Source organism: Rhinoderma darwinii, chromosome 2, assembly GCF_050947455.1.
Source record: "Rhinoderma darwinii isolate aRhiDar2 chromosome 2, aRhiDar2.hap1, whole genome shotgun sequence".
Classification (NCBI taxonomy): Eukaryota; Metazoa; Chordata; class Amphibia; order Anura; family Rhinodermatidae; genus Rhinoderma; species Rhinoderma darwinii.
The window spans coordinates 273,044,104-273,065,767 of NC_134688.1; the positions used below are offsets into that span (position 1 = coordinate 273,044,104).

Below are 21,664 nucleotides of genomic sequence, written 5' to 3' on the forward strand. Positions count from 1 at the left end.
ATAAGATACATTAAGCTTATGTATACAGGTGCAATGAACACCCTAAAGAACCTGTAGCACTGGGGTGATTAATTGTCGATTGAAAGTACAGTATGTACGATATGTGTTATGTTGTGGAAATTATTATGTCTTGAAGTTCAGCTATCACAGTAGAGACATGACAATGTTTCAGCCACAGAGAATGGATATATTACAGTTCTATACAAATTTCTAAAAATATTCAAAATAAGGTTCCGGTTGGCAAAGAAAATAGCAAGGACTATATGGTAGTTTATAATAGGATTTATATAGCTTGCTTCATGGATAAAGCAATGATGAGGTGATTATTAATTAACCAAGGCCTTTAGGCAACTACATGAGAAAGAAGGGAAAAGAATACCATGTAGTGAGTGATTACAATTTAGCCTTATTCTAGGACACTGAGTGGTGATTTATGGTCTTGTTAATTTTCATAAATGTCCTACTTTTATCTACAGGCCCAATGGGAAGGGCTGACCGGACGAATTGTGTTCAACAAAACCACCGGGCTTCGAACAGATTTTGATCTTGATATCATCAGTCTCAAGGAAGATGGCTTAGAAAAGGTATTGAAACAATCCATATACTCACTATACTTCAAACTTCATGTCATTCCAATATGTGTCACGCTGATCTGGTACATGCTAAATGGACCCTCATCACTAGCACACAAGAATTTTAAGTTACCAAAATTTGTGAATGCATCTCATAAGAGGCATATACTAACCTCATGATCATGGAGGCACTTTTGCAGTTCAGCTTCTTTATGTCATAAAACACTACCTTCTGAAGTGCTGTACTGAAGCATTCATGGTCATTAATAAATCTAGTTATAAACGTCTATGATATTTATTATTATGATTTCCCATAGTTTATATAGTGCCAAAATGTTCATCTAAAGAGAATGTACGTTTATCTGTTCTATTTCTTATTGGGGTTAGCAACCAAATATTCTCTATCACAACCACACACACATACACAATCTATGGCCAATTTCCTAAAAAAAAAAATTCTGGCTGCCTGCCTAGGGGGAGCTTAGGAGTTTACTTTATATTTTTTTATTATTGACTTGAGTAGCATTCTGGGTCCCCCCAAGTGGTGGTGTAAAACAGAAATATCGCTATGCTGGGGGTTCTGAGGTGTAGATCAGAAAAACAGAAGTCCGGCCCATATAAAAATATACTATGGAATTAATCAGCGCAGAATGTACATATTTGGATTTAAAAAAATTACGTTCACGGGTGGACAAAAACTTTAACCCTTTCCTACCGCAGCCATCTTTTCGGATTTTCACTTTTGTTTTGCCTCCCCACCTTCCAAAAGCCGTAACTTTTCTATTTTTCCATCAATATTGCGATATGACGACTTGTTTTTTGCGGGACGAGTTGTTAATTTTCAAAGCACCAATTATTGAATTATTGTACCATATAATGTAGTGGGAAACTGGAAAAAAAATATTTGTGGAGTGGAATAGGAAAAAAACTGTGATTCCTCAATCTGCTGAGTGTTTTTTTTTTTACGGCATTCACCATGCGGTAAAAACTGCATGTTAACTTTATTATGCTGGTCAAAACGATTAAAGCGATACCAAATTAATATAGTTTTTTTTATGTTTTACTACTTTTACAAGAAAAAAAACTAATTGTTAAAAATAAAATTTTAGTTTTGTCGCCATATTCTGAGAGCCATAACTTTTTTATTTTTCCGTCAATCTAGCGGTATGAGGGCTTATTTTTTGCGGGGCAAGCTGTGGTTTATATTGGTACCAATTTGTGTTACATGACAGTTTTTGATCACTTTTTATTGAATTTTTTGTGGGAGATGAAGTGACAACAGAACAGCAATTCTGACGTTTACATTTTTTATTTTTTACGGCGTTCACCGTACGGACTAAATAATCATATATTGTAATAGTTCAGACTTTTACGGACACGTCAAAGCCAGTTATGTTAGTTTATTTATAAATATATATATATATATATATATATATATATATATATATATATATATATATATATATATATATATTGTGCTTGAGGGAAAATGGGAATAGTTTTCATTTTTAACTTTTCATTTTCTTCATTTTATTTTATTTATTAAAAAAACTTTATTTTACTGTTTTTTATTTTTTTTTTACTTGTCCCCCTAGGGGACTTTAACCAGTGATCGTTAGATCGCTTGCACAATATACTGAAATACTAATGTATTACAGTATATCATGATTCTGACAGTCCCCTATGAAGCTCTGCCTTTGAGCGGGATCCCGCTCGTTACCCGGAAGTGTCGGCAGTAACACTCAGCTGACACACTCGTCCTGTGGAGCGGGCATAGCCTGTGAGCCCGCGCCATACTCCCCCACCTGACGTACACCGTATATATATGGTGGATGTCGGGAAGGGGTTGAAGAGGACCTGTCATGTTTTTTTTTTAAAAACAACACATGCCTCCCTTTTTCCTGGTGTCCACTCGATTCCAGCGCTGTAATGTTTATTTTTTTTGGGCCCTCCTGTTGTCCCCGTATGGCCCCTGCTCCGCTTAGCACCTAATGTGCTAATTTTGAGTAAAGGTACAAAGAGGAGGAGACCTAATCTCCCCTCAGTAGGCATTGCCTCCTGCTTTGCTGTGACACTGTCCAATCACAACAAACAGCTTTGTAGCGAAGCAGAAAATCTGCTGTAAATCTCGTGAGATCAGCATGTCTTCTGCAGAACTATAGAACTATATTCAACCCCTAAAGCAATACTTTGGAAAAATATGAAATTGTATTGCACAGATGTAGCCGTCTTTATCTTGACCTTTAACACATTTAATACACAGTGGCAAGAAACTTTAACTTGAGTTTTTTTAATGGCTTTTTAATGGCTTTTGTTGTGTAATATCACGCTGCAGCAAGTTATCAGAGTCAAGATAAAGTTGACTACATCTGTATAAACCAATATAAGCGCAAAAGAATGTATAATGTGCACAATTTTTATGTTCTGAATCTACATGCTTTCATACCTGATCTAATTGTAAAAATATAAATATTTTAGAATTCAGCACCCACACATAGGTTCCCTTAGGGTATGTGCACACACACTAATTACGTCCGTAATTGACGGACGTATTTCGGCCGCAAGTCCCGGACCGAACACAGTGCAGGGAGCCGGGCTCCTAGCATCATAGTTATGTACGACGCTAGGAGTCCCTGCCTCTCTGCAGGACAACTGTCCCGTACTGTAATCATGTTTTCAGTACAGGACAGTAGTTCCACGGAGAGGCATGGACTCCTAGCATCGTACATAAGTATGATGCTAGGAGCCCGGCTCCCTGCACTGTGTTCGGTCCACTACTTGCGGCCAAAATACGTCCGTCAATTACGGACGTAATTAGTGTGTGTGCACATACCCTTAACATAGCGTCATATAGAACACTCCTTCATTCAACTACTATGGGGTAGGAGTAATTAGGGTGGAAACATTTGTAAAGATGGCCATATGGTTGAAGGACTGCTGAAAGAAAATAAATCATAAATTTTATTTGTTATAGCAACCATGTGACCACCAGCTTTATACTCAGTTTAAAGGATAATGTGATGATCATCTTGCTAGGGGAAGTTGTACTTCATATAGCCTATAAAATTATTTAGGCACAGATAGTGCTTCCCCCTTGTCTCTCCATGTGTTGTTAGCCATGCTGCAGATTCTCTCACTTTCACATAATACTAAGCAATTTACCCTTTCACAGCCAAGGTTTTCGGGACAATTTTCACACTTTTGACACAAATTGAACCTGAATTATAATTTTAATAAATCATATTATACTCCCATACCCACATTCTGAAAGTAGTAATTATGGCACATTGTGGAAATGCCACCCAGCAATTTACAATCATGGACGCCTTCATGTAATTTTGCTTTAAAGCATTTTATTTTTTATTTTTTATTAAATGCATAAAAATCAATGTTTGTGGCTACAATTTTGACACAAGCAGAGCCTAAGGGCATGGCCAGACATGGTGAAATTGCTCTGGAATTCTGCTGCGGACAGTCCGCTGCGGAAATCCGCAGCATACACGTTTCTCCATTGCTTTCCACAGCTTTTTAGTTAGGTTCGTTTACACGCTGCAGACCATAGGCTGCGGTGCGGAATTTGGTGTCTGCAGCATACACTGGCTGTTGCGGACGTGTAGCGGACTTGTTGCGGGCTCATTGCGGAATTTCTCCATTGACTTCAATGGAGAGTCAAAATTCCGCAATGAAGTACGCAGATGTTTTGTGTGTTGCGTAGAGTATTTGTTTTTTACGAACATGATATTTCTTCATTCTGGCTGGATCTATGTATTTCTAGGTCTACAGCCAGACTGAGGCCCCATGCACACACACTAATGTAAAAATGCCCGTAATCACGGGCCGTTATTACGGCACGGGCAGGCCCATAGAAATAAATGGGGCTCCCGTAATTACGGGTGACTACGTGTGTGCACCTGTAATTACGGGAGCGTTGCTAGGCGACGTCAGGAGATAGTCACTGTTCAGGATGCTGAAAGAGTTAAGCGATCGGCAGTAACTGTTTCAGCACCATGGACAGTGACTTCCAATCACAATATAGATCAACGTGTTAAAAAAATAGAAGTTTATACTTACCGAGAACTCCCTGCTTCTTCCTCCAGTCCGGCCTCCCGGGATGACGTTTCAGTCCAAGTGATGGCTGCAGCCAATCACAGGCTGCAGCAGTCACATGGACTCCTGCGTCATCCAGGGAGGTCGGCCTGGATGTTGAAAGAGGGACGCGTCACCAAGACAACGGCCGGTTAAGTATGAATTTCTTTTACTTTTACTAGGGAAAGGACTGTCCCTTCTCTCTATCCTGCACTGATAGAGAGAAGGGAAGCACTCTTCACCTGAATACGCAACGGCTAGTCCGCATCAATTTAATGCCCATTTTAGGCAGAGCCGCAACAGAATCTGCAACGCAGATTATGTGCGGCATTGATGCGGACAGTCGCAGAAGAAATACGCCACGTCTGGTCATGCCCTTAGATGTGCAACACTTCCTAAAAAAAATAAAAATATCTTCAGACTTCATACATGCCACCTATGACTATGTCAGAAAGGTTGTGATTAAATAAGCAACCTTTTATTTTCCCATACCATATTTTTACTTGTTTAGTAGAAAAAAAAGACCCCCTAAATATGAGAATTAGTGAGTCAATAAACTATTATTGGCAAGAGGCATGTGATAACATGAACAAAAGTTCATGTTATCAGGAGGTGTGTTTTAGACTACCTTGAATGAATTTTGCAGCTTAGACTACAATGCAACCAAAGGTAGTATTACACTGCTCAACGTGGGCAGTGTAAACGAGCGCCGATCAATGAGACAGCTCGTTGATCGGCGCTCGTTTGCTCCTTTCACAAGGAGCTAGTATGGGGATGAGTGCTCATTACTCCGATCGCTCGTCCCCCATACAGTTCTATTGTGTCAGCAGCACGTCTCCCAGTTTACACAGGGAGATTTGCTGCTGACAACGTTAAAAGTTTATGCATTTAAAACTATAAAATCAGACGATGAACGAGCGTCTGCTCGTTCATCGGCTGATCGTTGCCCTGTTTACACAGGGCAATTATCAGGAATGAGCGTTCTGTAAATGTTTGTTTGCCCAATAAATGGGCAGTGTAAAAGGGCCTTTAGGTTATGTTCACATCTGCGTCGGAGGCTCCTTCAGCGGCCTCCATCGCAGATACGGCAGGATTTGCCGGAATTTACTGGAGACAATAGTACAGCATGCTGCGCTATTGTGTCCGGTAAAATCACGGACACCCTGACGGAAAGCCGACAGGAAACACTAAACTCAATGGGTTCCGTCGGCAACTGGCAGTATATGTTGTGAAACAGAACTATTGGTTCCATTATTCCCTTCTTCTGCTCCTCTGACGGAGCAGAACAACAGAACACATCAACGTAGGTGTGAACCCAGCCTAAGGGCCTGTTCACATCACCGTTTGCTTTCCATTCCGGGTTTCCGTCGGAGGTTTCAGTCGGGTAAACCCCACAACGGAAAGTGAAAATGAAACCACAGCTTCCGTTTCAGTCACCATTGATAGCAATGGTGACGGAAACATCGCTAATGGTTTCCATTCGTCACCATTCCGGCAGGTTTCCGATTTTCCGACGGAATCAATAGCACAGTTTTAAAACGGAAACCTGCCGGAATGGTGACGAACGGAAACCATTAGCGATGTTTCCGTCACCATTAATATCAATGGTCACTGATACGGAAGCTGTGGTTTCAGTTTCACTTTCCGTCGCGGGGTTCACTCGACGGAAACCTCCGACAGAACCCCGGAACGGAAAGCGAAAATCCCTGTGACCAGATCAAAGCCCATAACTTGCATGGCCAGACAGCCCAGCCTTCATTGAAGGACCCAGGGCTGTCTGACCATGTTTCTTGCTGTTAGGGTATACTGTGGTATGACCTAACAACTGCCTGTGTACAATCAGTACATAGGCTAAAGTACTGGCATATAAATATATGCCAATACATTACAGTTAAAAAATCTAAATCAAAATGAAAAATCCCTCTATGGGATTAAAAAAAAAAGTTTAATTCATTTAAAAAAATAATAATGTTAAATAAAAAAATTTAAAAAATTGTTTAAAAAAATACACAGAAATACACTTTTTGTATTTACAATAAATAAAGTCCCAAAATTTGAAAATAATATAGACATATTTGGTATTGCCACGACCGTAACAACCTGTACAACAAATGTATAACATTATTTATGATGATCGGTGTATGGTGTAAAAAAATAAAATAAAAAAACTGCAACGGAACTACTTTTTTTTCTGCATTTTCACCAAAATAACAATTTATATAAATTAAATGATAATGTACTTGTACCAAAAAATGATACCTACATAAAGTACAAGTCGTCCCGCAAAAAAAAGTCTCATAGAACTACTTCGTACAAAAAAATAAAAAAGTTATGAGCGTCGGGATGCAAAGAGGGAAATATAAAGAAATTCTTCTGTCTTCAAGGGCAAAATTGGGTTAACAATAAAACATTTTTTTTTACCTATTTACCATTATATCCATTATGTAGATTCTGTATTCTTGTGTTCTAAAAATATAAGACGTTTATAATATTAAACCTAAATTTCTTAATGATATATCTTTAGAGGAGTATGAAAGTGACATTTTTGGGTGATAGTTCTTTTTATAGAGGTAACATGAGTGTAAAAACCCCTAGGGAAACAGTTAGTAATGTTTATTGAATTAATTTACATGCTGATTGGATGGAAGTGACTATTCTCTGTAGCAATTGAGGGCCAGGAATAGTTGCACTGATTGAAATTGCATGCTATTCTTGTATGTTAGAGTTCCCACTGGTAAGCACCGTCTAGCAAAGTGGTATCATGTAGTTGTAAAGGATTAAACACAATTCTTTATGAAAAGTAAAGCTATTAGTAGAAGACTGTTGTAAATAGGAGCTGGCCTAGAGAGTTCAAGAGCAATTATCAGATGCCTTTTTAGTTAAGAGATACTGCGGTCATTGTAATCTGCAGTTCAATGGCGACAATTCCTCTAAAATGTTTTGCAAAACATGATACCTATGAAGACCTTTTTAGACAGAAGCCAGAGCTAAGACTCATGTAGAACAATAAGTAAGGACACTATAAACCAGAGATGGTCAAAATGATAGAATTTAAGACCTAGGAAATTAAAGGGGAATAAAAGCTTGTTATTAAAGGTGTTGTCCGGTTTGAGCAAATTAAAGTGTTGTTTTTTGTATAATTAAAGGCTATACAATTTTCCAATATACTTTCTGCATTAATTCCTCATGGTTTTCAAGATCTCTGCTTGTTGTTATTCAGTAGGGACATTCATTGTTTACTTCCAGTGTATATAATTCTGTCCATGGTCATGTGATGGACACAGGTGCTGGGATCGTTACATGACACAGTTCTGATACACATACTGTAACTGTAATGATCCCCGCACCTGTGTGTACATCACATGACCATGGACAGAATTCTATCCACTGGAAGTAAACAATGAATGTTCATACTGAATGACAACAAGCAGAGATCTTGAAAAAAATGTGAGGCATTAATATAGAAAGTATATTGGAAAACTGAATAACTTTTAATTATGCAAAAAATAACATACATTTGCTGAAGCCGGACAACCTATTAAAACTTAAAGCTCAACCTTTTAAATCACTGTTATTGTTATATTAGGAAGCTGTATAATAAAATATAGTTATTGTTAAAATTGTTTTCTTTTACAGCAAACCCTGTATAGACTTGTAAAGTAATGGGCTGGTTCAGTTTGAACCGCACCATTTCAATGTCTTACTTCACCATTGATTATGTGATTTCAGGAGGGTTCCTCTTCTGCGACTCCTGGCAATCAATTGTTATCTGAAAATGCTACTGTTATGCCCATTGAGTTCAATTCTAGGTCCTCTAAATGTCTCTCCACTCTGGGCACCACCCTAACCTGCGATACAAAAAGGGGATACCTAAAGAAAACCCATTCATCTCTATAAAGTGCTGTATACAGTAACTTTTCAATTATTCCATTGAAAGTTTGCAAGCCACAGCCAAAGGAAATGATTCATACACTGTTAGGAAATCGCTTGTAATGGCGTTTTCTAATGTGTATAGCCTGGGTTGGGGAGGACTGTATAACTGCCTAATTATACGTAGGGCTCTATGTGTGGACGAGATGCAGACACAATGTGGAGGAGCTGTCCATAGTACCTAATCAGAATACCAATGTTATTCTCTAACTCCATAAACAAATCTAGAAACATCATTTGTTGCTATGGTCAACACCTGAAAATCGGCAAAATTTCGGACTGCCGATGTCTTTACAGGCACTGCTGCTCTATGTGGCAACATACTCTATGGGCCACTATGGAGTAGGGTCCCAGCAAAATCTTTATCCCTGATAAGACTCCATTAGGCCTAATCCTTTTAAAGTATTTTGTGTTAAGAGTGTGTCTTCATACTTAATCATTATAAAGCCAGCCACACACATGAGATAGCTGTCGGCTGAATGTTCGTTGGGCAAACAGTTATTTCTCCTGACTCCGCCATAAATATGTATGCTCCGCTTGCAGAAGGTGCATGTTCATTTCAATGGAAAGAGGAGAATAGGCCAGTATTGGACCCCTCTGGCACTGTCCTATAACCCACGTAAACATGTTACATTTTTAACATACCCAATTCCTCTTTCCCCTGGCATCTGGGCACAGTGGGGAGGACTTCACGACTGATCCTGCCGAAATTGTCTGGTTCTTCTGACATTTATCTTATGTATATGGCCAGTTTTATTTTTAGAATCCCAAATTAGGCAGCGATAAATTGACACAAATTAGTTACTTACTAAAACTACTTATTGTCATAGACATGTTTTAGAAATGTCATTTATTCTTATACGAAATAATAAAACTCCTATTTACAGGGGGTAAAAAAATGAAAATGAACCCTGCCGAAAGTACTTGAATCTTTACTGACTTAAAAAAGAGAAGTCAAGTTAATAAGATTTTTTTTTTTTTATATATATATATATATATATATAAAATGCTTATCGTACAAACCACAAAGTCACTTCTTATTTACTTTTAAGTCTTCCATGTGAAACGGCAGATTATAGTTGTGGCTTTACAGCATGTGAGCAATGGACCTGAGCTGACTGAGAGGCAGGTATGCAGCTTAGAATTTGAGGACTGTTTTGACAGAGCAGTCTTTTTACATCGAAGAGCCTGATCTCCCATGATTCTCCACGTCTACAGACTTCTGTGCTCTCCTCGGGCCTGGAAGCAAGAAGTCATCTGCGATTGATTTTTCTTGAAGCTGCCAGCTTTTAATGAAATGTGCAGTATCTGTAGGGACAAAAAGAAAGAGAATCGTCTTTCTTCAGGTTTTGCATGCATGGCTAACCTTTCTGCAGTAGATGTCCCGGAGGTCCCCATCTTATTAGGGTTGCTGTCATTGATTCCCCTCTTGAATATTGCATAATAAATCAAGGTTTGTGCCTCAACCAATACAACTTTCCCATTCTTTAGTACTTAGGCGTCCTCCTCCCTATCTAAAATAGACATTCTGTTAAGAGCAATATCACTTTGATTGAACTCATTTTAAAATAGCAAATTTACATAAGATATTATAATTTCTGACAATTTACAGAGTTACTGTAATACTTTTATATTCATAGTCTCTCTCTCTGGTCTTCATTATCATTCACTCCATATTTGTATCGTGATAATCAAGCACATGAACATTTTTAGCATATGGTATTCATTATTGAGAAGCCCCTAGCACTTTATGTTAACCATCTATGACATTAGCACTGAATTGGCTAACATTGAGAATGTTTTTCTTAATACAGTATGAAAAAATTAAATAAGATACCCAAATGCTGATCTCAGCAGTTTCCGCTCCTGCGGTAATAGGGCTGTTTATTTTCTGCTCAGGTTCTATTCACATGGTGCACTCATATCATGTAGTATTACGACACAAACCCCAATTTGACAGCACCATGTGAATAAGCTCATAGAGGTGCTTCTATATGCAGTATTTATTGTCTATAGTAGGATAATCGGTAAGTCACTCTACTGTATCTTAACCCCTTAACGACCTATGACAAAAATACATGTCATAGAGCGGGGTAGGGGGGTGATGTTTGGAGCGCTGAGCCCGCTCCATACACCGCAGCTGTCAGCAGTGTATTACAGCTGACACGCTGCTCTAGTGGCTAGGAACTGCGATTGTGCTTTTCCTGGCCAATTAACTAGTTAAATGCCGCAGTCAGGGGCAGCCTCCGGCATGGCAGAGCAGAAGCCTGTAAAAATGACAATATACTGCAATACATTAGTATTGCAGTGTATTGTACCAGCAGTCTAATGGTCACTGGTTCATGTCTCCTAGGGGGACTAATAAAATGTGTAAACATTTTTTTTTTTTTTAAAGTGTAAAAAAAACACAAATATTAAAAGTTTAAAAAAAAACTTTTCCCATTTTCCCCAAGCAAAATGTAAAAAATAATAATAAAAAAAAATATTGGTATTGCCACACCTGTAAAAGTCAGAACTATTACATTATACCATTATTTAACTTGCACGGTGAACGGCGTAAAATAAATGAAAACACCCGAATTGTTTTTTGGTCACTTTAGCGCTAAAAAAAAATGAAATAAAAAGTGATCAATAAATCACATGTACCAAAAAATAGTACCAATAAAAAAAAAAAATAAGCCCTTACACCGCTCAATTGATGGAAAAATTAAAAAGTTATGGCTCTCAGAATGTGGTGAAACAGAACAATTTTTTTTGTTAATAGTTTTTTTCTTTGTAAAAGTAGTAAAATATATATAAAAAAACTATATAAATTTGGTATCACTGTAATCGTATTGAGACGCAGAATAAAGTTGTAGTTTTTACTGCACGGTGAAAGCCGTTAAAACAAAACCCAAAAAACGATGGAGGAATTTCATTTTTTTCCAATTCCACCCTATAAATCATTTTTTGCCGTTTCCCAGTACATTATATGGTACTTTAAATGGTGCCAATAGAAACTAAAGCTCCTCCCACAAAAAAATAAGCCCTCACACCACTATATTGATGGAAAAATAAAACCATTATGGCTCTTGGAAGGCGGGAAGTGAAAAACAAAAACGTAAAAACAAAAAATGGCTGGGTCATTAAAGGGTTAAGACCGTTGGGAAATGGAGCTCAGTAAGATGTGTATTGTTTGAAACGCATGTGACAGTTTACATGTAAGGTTCCTTTTACACCGGCCAATATAGAGACAGCTCGTGGATCGGCACTCATTTGCTCCTTTCTCAAGGAGCTATGATCAGTAATGTATGGGGACGAGTGATCGTTACTACAATCAGTCATCCCCATGCATTTCCATCATGTCGACAGCACATCTCCGTTTACAGGGAGATGTGCTGCCGACAATGATAAAATTTGGTGCTGCATAAACGATACGATCAGCCAACAAATGAGCGTTTGATTGTTGCCCTGTTTACACAGAGCAATGATCGAGAACAAGCGTTCATATGAGTGCTCGTTTGCCCGATCACTGGCCCGTGTAAAAGGGCCTTTAATCTATGCAGTTGAGTAACTATTTAAATACATTTAAATATAATATTATAGTGAAAGACTAAGGCCTCATGCATACGACTGTATTTTTGCAGCCGCAATTTATCCACATTTTTTAGGATAAACTGCGGATCCATTATTTTCTATGGCCCCATGCACACGACAGTGATTTACACAGAACAGTGCGATGGTCGCACATTCGGACCGCAAATACTCAGGACAAGTCATTTTACGGCCTGGATTTGCCAATTTATCAATACTGGTGAATTGTTGTGGAACGGATAACACACGGATGCACATCAAGGGTTTTTTGCGGTCCAACGGACCACAACAAACCTGTGGTTTTGCTGTCCGCAAAACCAATACAGTCGTGTGCATGAGGCCTTAATCTATTACTAAATCATGAAAGCTCAGATTATCCTTTAGGTATCTGTCAGTTGACTGTTTCCATTGGCAGCAAGCAGGTCTTTTATTGCAACTATGTAACTTAGGACCAATGCAAGATAATTACTACATTGTATTTGAAATCCTACTAAACTTAAAGCCTTATACTTAATGAAAGATATTAAAAACCATACTGGAAAGCTATGTACTACTAATATTTTATTTTTAATAAAGAAGATATTTTAAGAACTTCATGCCTGCCCCCTCTCTTTTTGCTATTAATATTCCGCTGGGTTAGACACTTGCACCATGGAGGTTGTTAAGAGAAATTGGCCTCTACTGCTTTTTACACATATATCTGTATATGAAATGCAAAATAGTGTCATGAAAACATACCCTGTAATAAACATAAAAAATATAATGAAAACTACCTGGTTAAAGAACCTTAAAACCTTCATTAGAGATGTGAAATAAGTCTTTATATAGAGCTGCTAATATCGCTCACACATATGAAAATGTTGCTGGACGCTATCAAAGTGACTTAAAGTAATGACCGTGAGGGGCGGACGTTTTTCTGGAATTCCTGCTTGTAGACAGCCTCTTCCCTGCCTGAAATGACTGCTGTCAGATAACAGTACATGCCATTCAACTGCATAGTAAATATGATAAACCTTGGATTCATTTTCCCCTAAACTAAAATTCATTTAAAACTAATAAAACAGAAATGATCAAACAGCTAAAGAAACAAACCTTGGAAAACAGTTAATAAATAAAATGCTGTGAATTTATTTGTTGTTTTTTTCAGTTACTCTTTATTGAATAGCCTGACACAATTTATGGTAATTGATATAGTACATTGCTTGCTGTTTTCCCAAGCCATGCTGTTCTCGTAATCTGTTTGTTGAGTCAACATGAGATTTTCCTGTATCCATAACAGGGATATGCAGCTGCATCCTTCAGTCAATAGGTAATCCTATAATAAACTAGATCAGCTTCCACAGAGACACTATTTTAACCCATGCGACACTTGAACATGCTATAAAAGCTCTGAAGTGCCCACAGATAAATGTAAAATAATATAAACAAAACAATAGTATAAACCCTGCAGATGACACGTATGCGGATCAAGAAGACTGGTTTATATGCCCACTCATCCGGAGCACTAGTTGTTAAAGCTGCTGTGATATCTGGCGGTGTCATTTTTTAGTTTATAAGAAGTGAGGCGTTTCTTGAGTAGTGTTTCTGTATTCTCTTATATACCTGTATATTAGCAGTACCTTTTAGATGCTTTATAAAAATACAAGGTGACACATGGACATGTAAGAGATAATGGATTTTATGCATTGGTTATTATGCGTAATGTACTTTTGAAATTCATTTGAGTGTCTTGATAAAAATGGTTATTCATTAATATTCATTAGAGGTTTGGTCCCTCTTTTCTGTCCAACCCTCCAAATGCTGAACATAATTTATTATCTTCTATATACTGACAGCTAGATGACCTGTCTGACATTTATTGCTTCTGACCAACAGTGAACATGATTAGTCACAACCATCTTTCTGCTGGTCTACAAGCTACAGCCACAGACTTATTCAGACATGGGAAAACCCATTAGACTTGTTTGCAACTGAATGATTAAAATTTCAAAAAAAAAAGTTCAACACAGAACTAAAAAAGTAAGAGATGTAATATATGATTTATGTTCTACACAGAATCCAGGGTCATTAATATTAAGGGGGCATAGTCAGGAAGACTTTTTCCTTAACTTCGTCTCAAAGTGGTCAAACCTGTAGATCCCAGCAGTTGTTCCAATGGAACCAGGGGATGCTCCCTGACTGGGTGTCATCTAAAATGTGGAGGCTTATGAGTTCACCAGCCCTTGCTTGTTGCTGTGTTCCAAGAAGTATTCCAACTGCAGTGTTTCTTTTGTGTACCATTACTAACTAACCATTCTGAGGAGGCCTGTGTCTGACTGGTACTCTCTCCCATACACCTTCTTTGTACTGCTGCCACACAAATCGATGATGACTAGAAATGTAAATCAGTACAATTGGCAGTGGCATATAGATAATATGACAGGATGCCTCGGGTACCTTTTTAACTTCTAGAAGTATATTTTCTACAAGGTTGTTCAGGCAGCACTCTCGCTAGTAATGCTTATAAAGCATTATTGGGTGCCAGACCCTGGTGATTAACCTCCATACGACCGAGAAATATTCCAGAGTGGTGCACAGGAACTTGAGTTCACAAAGCCTGATGAAGGGCATATGTTGGAAACGTTGCCAGTAGTCTCACACTGGTGTTATATCTGACATAGGTCAATATGGAAGAAGCTCTGTCACCACATTCTAAGTGCCCTATGTCTTACATAATGTGATAGGCGCTGTAATGTAGATCACAGCAGTGGTTTTTATTTAGAAAAGTTATGACCTATTTTAGATTTATGCTAATGACTTTCTTAATAGACAACTGGGCGTGTTTTTACTTTTTGACCAAGTGGGCATTGTAAAGAGAAGTGTATGACGCTGACCAATCAGCATCATACACTTATCTCCATTCATGTACTCAGACATCGTGATCTTGCAAGATCATGATGTGCTGTCACTTACTCACACATTAACTTTACTGAAGTGTCTTGAGAGGGAATAGACATAGCTTCCAGCCAGGACGCAATGTATATTCACAATCCCGACACTTCGGTAACATTGGTGTGGGACTTAATGACAGCAAGCGTGATCTCGATGTGCTGTGCTGTAAGTCCCACACAAACGTTACCGAAATGTCGGGATTGTGAAAAGACATCGCGTCCTGGCAGGAAGCGAAGTCTATTCACTCTCAAGACACTTCAGTAACATTAATGTGTGAGTAAGTGACAGCACAAGATCACGATGTCTGCGTACATGAATGGAGAGAAGTGTATGATGCTGATTGGTCAGCGTCATTCACTTCTCTTTACAACGCCCACTTGGTCAAAAAGTAAAAACACGCCAAGTTGTCTATTAAGAAAGTAATTAGCATAAATCTAAAATTGCTCATAACTTTGTCAAAATTGATCGTTTTTCTAAATAAAAACCACTGCTGTTATCTACATTACAGCACCGATCAGATTATGTAAGAGATAGGGCACTTATAATGTGGTGACAGAGCCTCTTTAAAAACTCAACTATTGCAATCAGCTACTTTCTTCCAGTTGGTGCTGTTACGCCAACATGCCCTGCTGTAAAATGCCTATTAAGTGCTGGCATGTAAATTGTGCTACAATTTTTCATATATGTATATGTGCCTTCTGGAATTTTACTGTATTTCTCATTCTTTTATTAAAGGGAGTATGTCTCCATATTTTTGCCTTCCAAATAAAGGGAAGGATGATAGGTTTTCAAAAATATCTATGTTGCCCAAGCCAGTCCATCATGAACCAAAAAAATAGTGCTTATATTCCTATGTATGCCATATGCAAATGAGCACTAAAGAGTCCTGTAATCCCGATGTGTCCTGCATTCTATGTGGATTCTGCTTAGACTGAAGAAACTCTTCCTGGATTACAACTCATTAGTGTTCATTTGCATACGGCACCCATAGGAATAAAAGCACTTTTTATTGTTCACGATGGTCTGTCTCGGGCACCATACAGTGGATATAAAAAGTCTACACACCCCTGTTAAAATGCCAGTTTTTGTCATGTTACAAAATCAGTACAAGATAAATAATTTCAGAACTTTTTCCACCTTTAATGTAACCAATAATCTGTAAAAATTCCATTGAAAAACAAACTGAAATAATTTATAGGGGAAAAATAAAAATAAAAAACAAAAATAATGTGCTTGCATAAGTGTGAACACACTCTTATAATTGGGGATGTGGTTATGTTCAGAATTAGGCAATCACATTTAAACTCATGTTAAATAGTTGTCAGTAAACAGCTAACAGTTATTATTTAAAGTGATTCTGAATAACCCCATATAAAGTTCAGCTGTTCTATTAGGATTTTCCTGACATTATCTCTGTTGCATGTGACAGCAAAAGCCACGGTCCGTAAAGAGCTTACAACACATGAAAGGGATCTGATTGTTGAAAGGCATCAGTCAGGAGAAAGGTACCAAAGAATTTCCAAGGCATTAGATATACCATTGAAGATAGTGAAGACGGTCATCAAGAATTGGATTACATTTGAAAGAGTTTACAACACATGAAAGGGATATCTGATTGTTGAAAGGCATCAGTCAGGAGAAGGGTACCAAAGAATTTCCAAGGCATTAGATATACCATTGAAGATAGTGAAGACGGTCATCAAGAATTGGATTACATTTAGCACAACAGTGACATTACCGAGAACTGGACGTCCCTCAAAACTTGATGAAAAGACAAGATGAAAATTGGTCCGGGAGGCTGCCAAGATGCCTACAGCAACATTAAAGGAGCTTCTGGACTTTCTGGCAGGTACTGGTTGTGTAGTGCATGTGACAACAATCTCCTATTTTCTTCATATGTCTGGGCTTGGGGTAGGGTTGCAAGATGCAAGTTTTGTCTAACAAAGAAAAACATCCAAGCCCGGCTATGTTTTGCAAAGAGGTACATCAAGTCTGCCAAAAGCATGTGGGAGAACGTGTTCTGGTCTGATGAGACTAAGGATGAACTTTTTGGCCATAATTCCATAAGGTATTTTTGGCGCAAAGCCAACACTGCACATCACCAAAAGAACACCATGCCCATGGTGAAGCATGGTGGAGGCAGCATTATGCTTTGGTGCTGTTTTTCTGCAGCTGGAACTGGGGCTTTACTCAAGGTGGAGGGAATTATGAACAGTTCAAAATATCAGTCAATATTGGCACAAAAGCTCCAGGCCTCTGCTAAAAAGCTGAAGATAAAGAGGAATTTCACCTTTCAGCACGACAACGACCCAAAGCATACCTCCAAATCAACATTATTTTTGTTTTTTATTTTTATTTTTCCACCCTAAAAGATTTCAGTTTGTTTTTCAATGGAATTGTACAGATTATAGGTGACATTAAAAAGGTCCGAAATTATTCATCTTGTACTGATTTTGTAACATGACAAAAACTGGCATTTTAACAGGGGTGTGTAGACTTTTCATATCCACTGTAGGTATGTTTGAAAAACTATAATTTGTCCCTATATAGAAGTATTAGCGGTTTGGGAGGTTAAAATGTGATGACAGACTTCCTTTAGGAATATCCCCTCCAGTGGATAGACCAGTGTTTGATTTTTCATTACCTCATACTAATTGTACTGAGATGTTAAAAAATTCAAAAAGCTTAAGATATATGTCAAGCACTTAAGGTAAAGTGGTTAGAGATCAAACATCCACAATTCTAATAAAGCTTTATTTTCTGTGAAGCATTCACGTCTCCAGATATTCCCCCTTTTATAGCTGTTCTATGATGTTCTTCAAGCTATCAATTAAATGTAAATTGTGTTTGTTTGTTTTTTTACAAAAGTAGGTTGACCCCTACAGTCTGATGTGAACCTGTTTTCAAGCAGATGTTCCGTCCTTAAGGGAAAGGGCAACTAGGACATAACCCCATATTTCTCTCCACACCCTGGCAGGTCAAGTTAGAGTTCTGTTCAGTATTGTTTAGAATCAATATTTGATTTTTATGTCTTCCTACAACATTATACATAAAAATTGCTTTGGCTTCCTTATTTAGAAAAATCTATGGTCAGGATGACTTTTCATCTCCCTTGTTTACCATGCAATATATTATCGAGTGGCCTTTCCTTTAATCGACATATATCTAGACAATGTCCAGTCCATCATTCATGACCACAGGATGGACATAGAAGGGTTTCCAGACTATTCTTAATGTTCTAAGAAATTTTCAGTAGTTTCTGGAGAATGTCAAGAAATAAATCTAACAATTGTCTTATTCAATGAGCAGTTTGGAATTACTCCGAAAAGCAACGAATTTTAATGGAATCTTTGTAATTCTTCGTCAATGTGTAGCTGAAAGGGATATGTGAACTCTCTGGTGGCTTACACAAGTTTTCCTCAGTGATAAGTTCATGGTTGAGGGGCTTGTAATCTGTTTTTGTATACATATGTATATATATATATATCTATATATATATATATATATATATATATATATATATATAGATAGATATATATATATCTATAGATATATATATATATATATCTATAGATATAGATATATAAAAAAGAAGTAAAAAAGCAACACCGTTTCTCAATCCGTGTAGATAGGGTGCAATATGCAACATGCTTGTGGTGAATAAATCAATTTTTTCACTAAATGTGGAGTGCTGTCTCGTATTTTGGAGTTTTTTTTTTACTATATATATATATATATACAGTGAAGGAAATAAGTATTTGATCCCTTGCTGATTTTGTAAGTTTGCCCACTGTCAAAGACATGAACAGTCTAGAATTTTTAGGCTAGGTTAATTTTACCATTGAGAGATAGATTATATATATAAAAAAAAAAAAGAAAATCACATTGTCAAAATTATATATATTTATTTGCATTGTGCACAGAGAAATAAGTATTTGATCCCTTTGGCAAGCAAGACATAATACTTGGTGGCAAAACACTTGTTGGCAAGCACAGCAGTAAGACTTTTTCTGTAGTTGATGATGAGGTTTGCACACATGTTAGATGGAATTTTGGCCCACTCCTCTTTGCAGATCATCTGTAAATCATTAAGATTTCGAGGCTGTCGCTTGGCAACTCGGATCTTCAGCTCCCTCTATAAGTTTTCGATGGGATTAAGGTCTGGAGACTGGCTAGGCCACTCCATGACCTTAATGTGCTTCTTTTTGAGCCACTCCTTTGTTGCCTTGGCTGTATGTTTCGGGTCATTGTCGTGCTGGAAGACCCAGCCACGAGCCATTTTTAATGTCCTGGTGGAGGGAAGGAGGTTGTCACTCAGGATTTGACGGTACATGGCTCCATCCATTCTCCCATTGATGCGGTGAAGTAGTCCTGTGCCCTTAGCAGAGAAACACCCCCAAAACATAATGTTTCCACCTCCATGCTTGACAGTGGGGACGGTGTTCTTTGGGTCATAGGCAGCATTACTCTTCCTCCAAACACGGCGAGTAGAGTTAATGCCAAAGAGCTCAATTTTAGTCTCATCTGACCACAGCACCTTCTCCCAATCACTCTCAGAATCATCCAGATGTTCATTTGTAAACTTCAGATGGGCCTGTACATGTGCCTTCTTGAGCAGGGGGACCTTGCGGGCACTGCAGGATTTTAATCCATTACAGCGTAATGTGTTACCAATGGTTTTCTTGGTGACTGTGGTCCCAGCTGCCTTGAGATCATTAACAAGTTCCCCCCGTGTAGTTTTTGGCTGAGCTCTCACCTTCCTCAGGATCAAGGATACCCCACGAGGTGAGATTTTGCATGGAGCCCCAGATCGATGTCGATTGACAGTCATTTTGTATGTCTTCCATTTTCTTACTATTGCACCAACAGTTGTCTCCTTCTCACCCAGCGTCTTACTTATGGTTTTGTAGCCCATTCCAGCCTTGTGCAGGTCTATTATCTTGTCCCTGACATCCTTAGAAAGCTCTTTGGTCTTGCCCATGTTGTAGAGGTTAGAGTCAGACTGATTAATTGAGTCTGTGGACAGGAGTCTTTTATACAGGTGACCATTTAAGACAGCTGTCTTTAATGCAGGCACCAAGTTGATTTGGAGCGTGTAACTGGTCTGGAGGAGGCTGAACTCTTAATGGTTGGTAGGGGATCAAATACTTATTTCTCTGTGCACAATGCAAATAAATATATATAATTTTAACAATGTGATTTTCTTTTTTTTTTTTAATATAATCTATCTCTCACTGGTAAAATTAACCTAGCCTAAAAATTCTAGACTGTTCATGACTTTGGCAGTGGGCAAACGTACAAAATCAGCAAGGGATCAAATACTTATTTCCTTCACTGTATGTATATATATATATATATATATATATATATATATATATATATTTTATTTTTTTTACAGGCATACTTTAAAGGCTCTCACCATTAGTTGTGTAGTTGAAATCATTTTTTTTTGTCATTTCATTTGTTTTCCGATCTGATTACTCACATGAAGTCGAAAAAAATATCTGTCCCATTTATCTAACATATCTCCTCCTAAAGAACTTACAGAATATTAACAGCCTTATTTCTATTATGCCAATCACTGCAGTGAATGTTTCTTTTGGTAAGAAATTGAATATGTAAAATATACATGATTGTTATTCGTTCCTAGGTGGGAACATGGAACCTCAATGATGGGTTAAACATTACTGAAGTTGCTAAAGGACGAGGACCAAATATTAGCGAGTCACTGACTAACCGTACACTCATTGTCACCACAGTGCTGGTAAGATCATTATTTTTAACTCTATTGTTGAATTTATCTTAGAAAAGCAAATATAAACCGATTTGCCAGGTTTGAGATTCATAGGTGATTCGAGATATTTTGAAAAATTAATAGACTAAAAACAGACATTAAGATACAAAGCTATAGATGATTAGACTACCACTTGCCTTTGTCTATTCCCCAGATCATCTCTTCCTCTAAATATTTTATTTTGTACATTCGGTCTTCTTTTATTTTTTTAATTGAATCTTTTTGTCAAATGAGATTTTAATTCTGTATCTGTCAGGCGATTTGTTCTAATGCTATCCTTATATTTATATCAAGTTAAGAATTCCTTATTCAGTTGTGTTGAAAATTCCTAATACCCTGAAAAATAATGTTTTGATTGTGATGGGGTTTAATCATATGGAAAAGCTACTGAATGAATTTCTAGATGAGTGACTTCCTATTTTATTTTGCCTTTTCTCGATGCTAATATTAAAATGACTTATTCAAGGAGAGATATATGACCCAAACAGCCAATAACCCCTCTCCTACAGCAATTTCACAGCTCACAATATTCCACATGGAGGGCACCTCTAGCCACAGAATCGATTTAAAAAATAAGTTGATGCATTTGAATACAATGTCTGTCCGTTTTTTGTAATAAATAGGGAAAGAAGCTGCAAGAAAAAGCCTCTTGCAGTTAAGAATTATTCCAACAAGACGATGTAAAATGGAATGTACATTACAAGATTTTAACAGCTACAGCTATTAAAATATGCATACTGCTATTTCATGACAGCAGAAAATTAATAGTGGCTTATGA

The 21,664-nt window shown here is 37.6% G+C and overlaps 1 protein-coding gene across 1 annotated transcript in view; it reads left to right on the forward strand.

Annotated features, from left to right (window-relative positions):
- GRIK3 (glutamate ionotropic receptor kainate type subunit 3) overlaps window positions 1-21,664 on the forward strand; it is a 472,269-nt gene that overhangs the window by 330,823 nt on the left and 119,782 nt on the right. Inside the window, exons 8-9 of the mRNA XM_075853264.1 lie at window positions 477-584; window positions 20,743-20,856. Coding sequence (XP_075709379.1) covers window positions 477-584; window positions 20,743-20,856 — 222 coding nt within the window. The remainder of the gene's footprint in view (window positions 1-476; window positions 585-20,742; window positions 20,857-21,664) is intronic.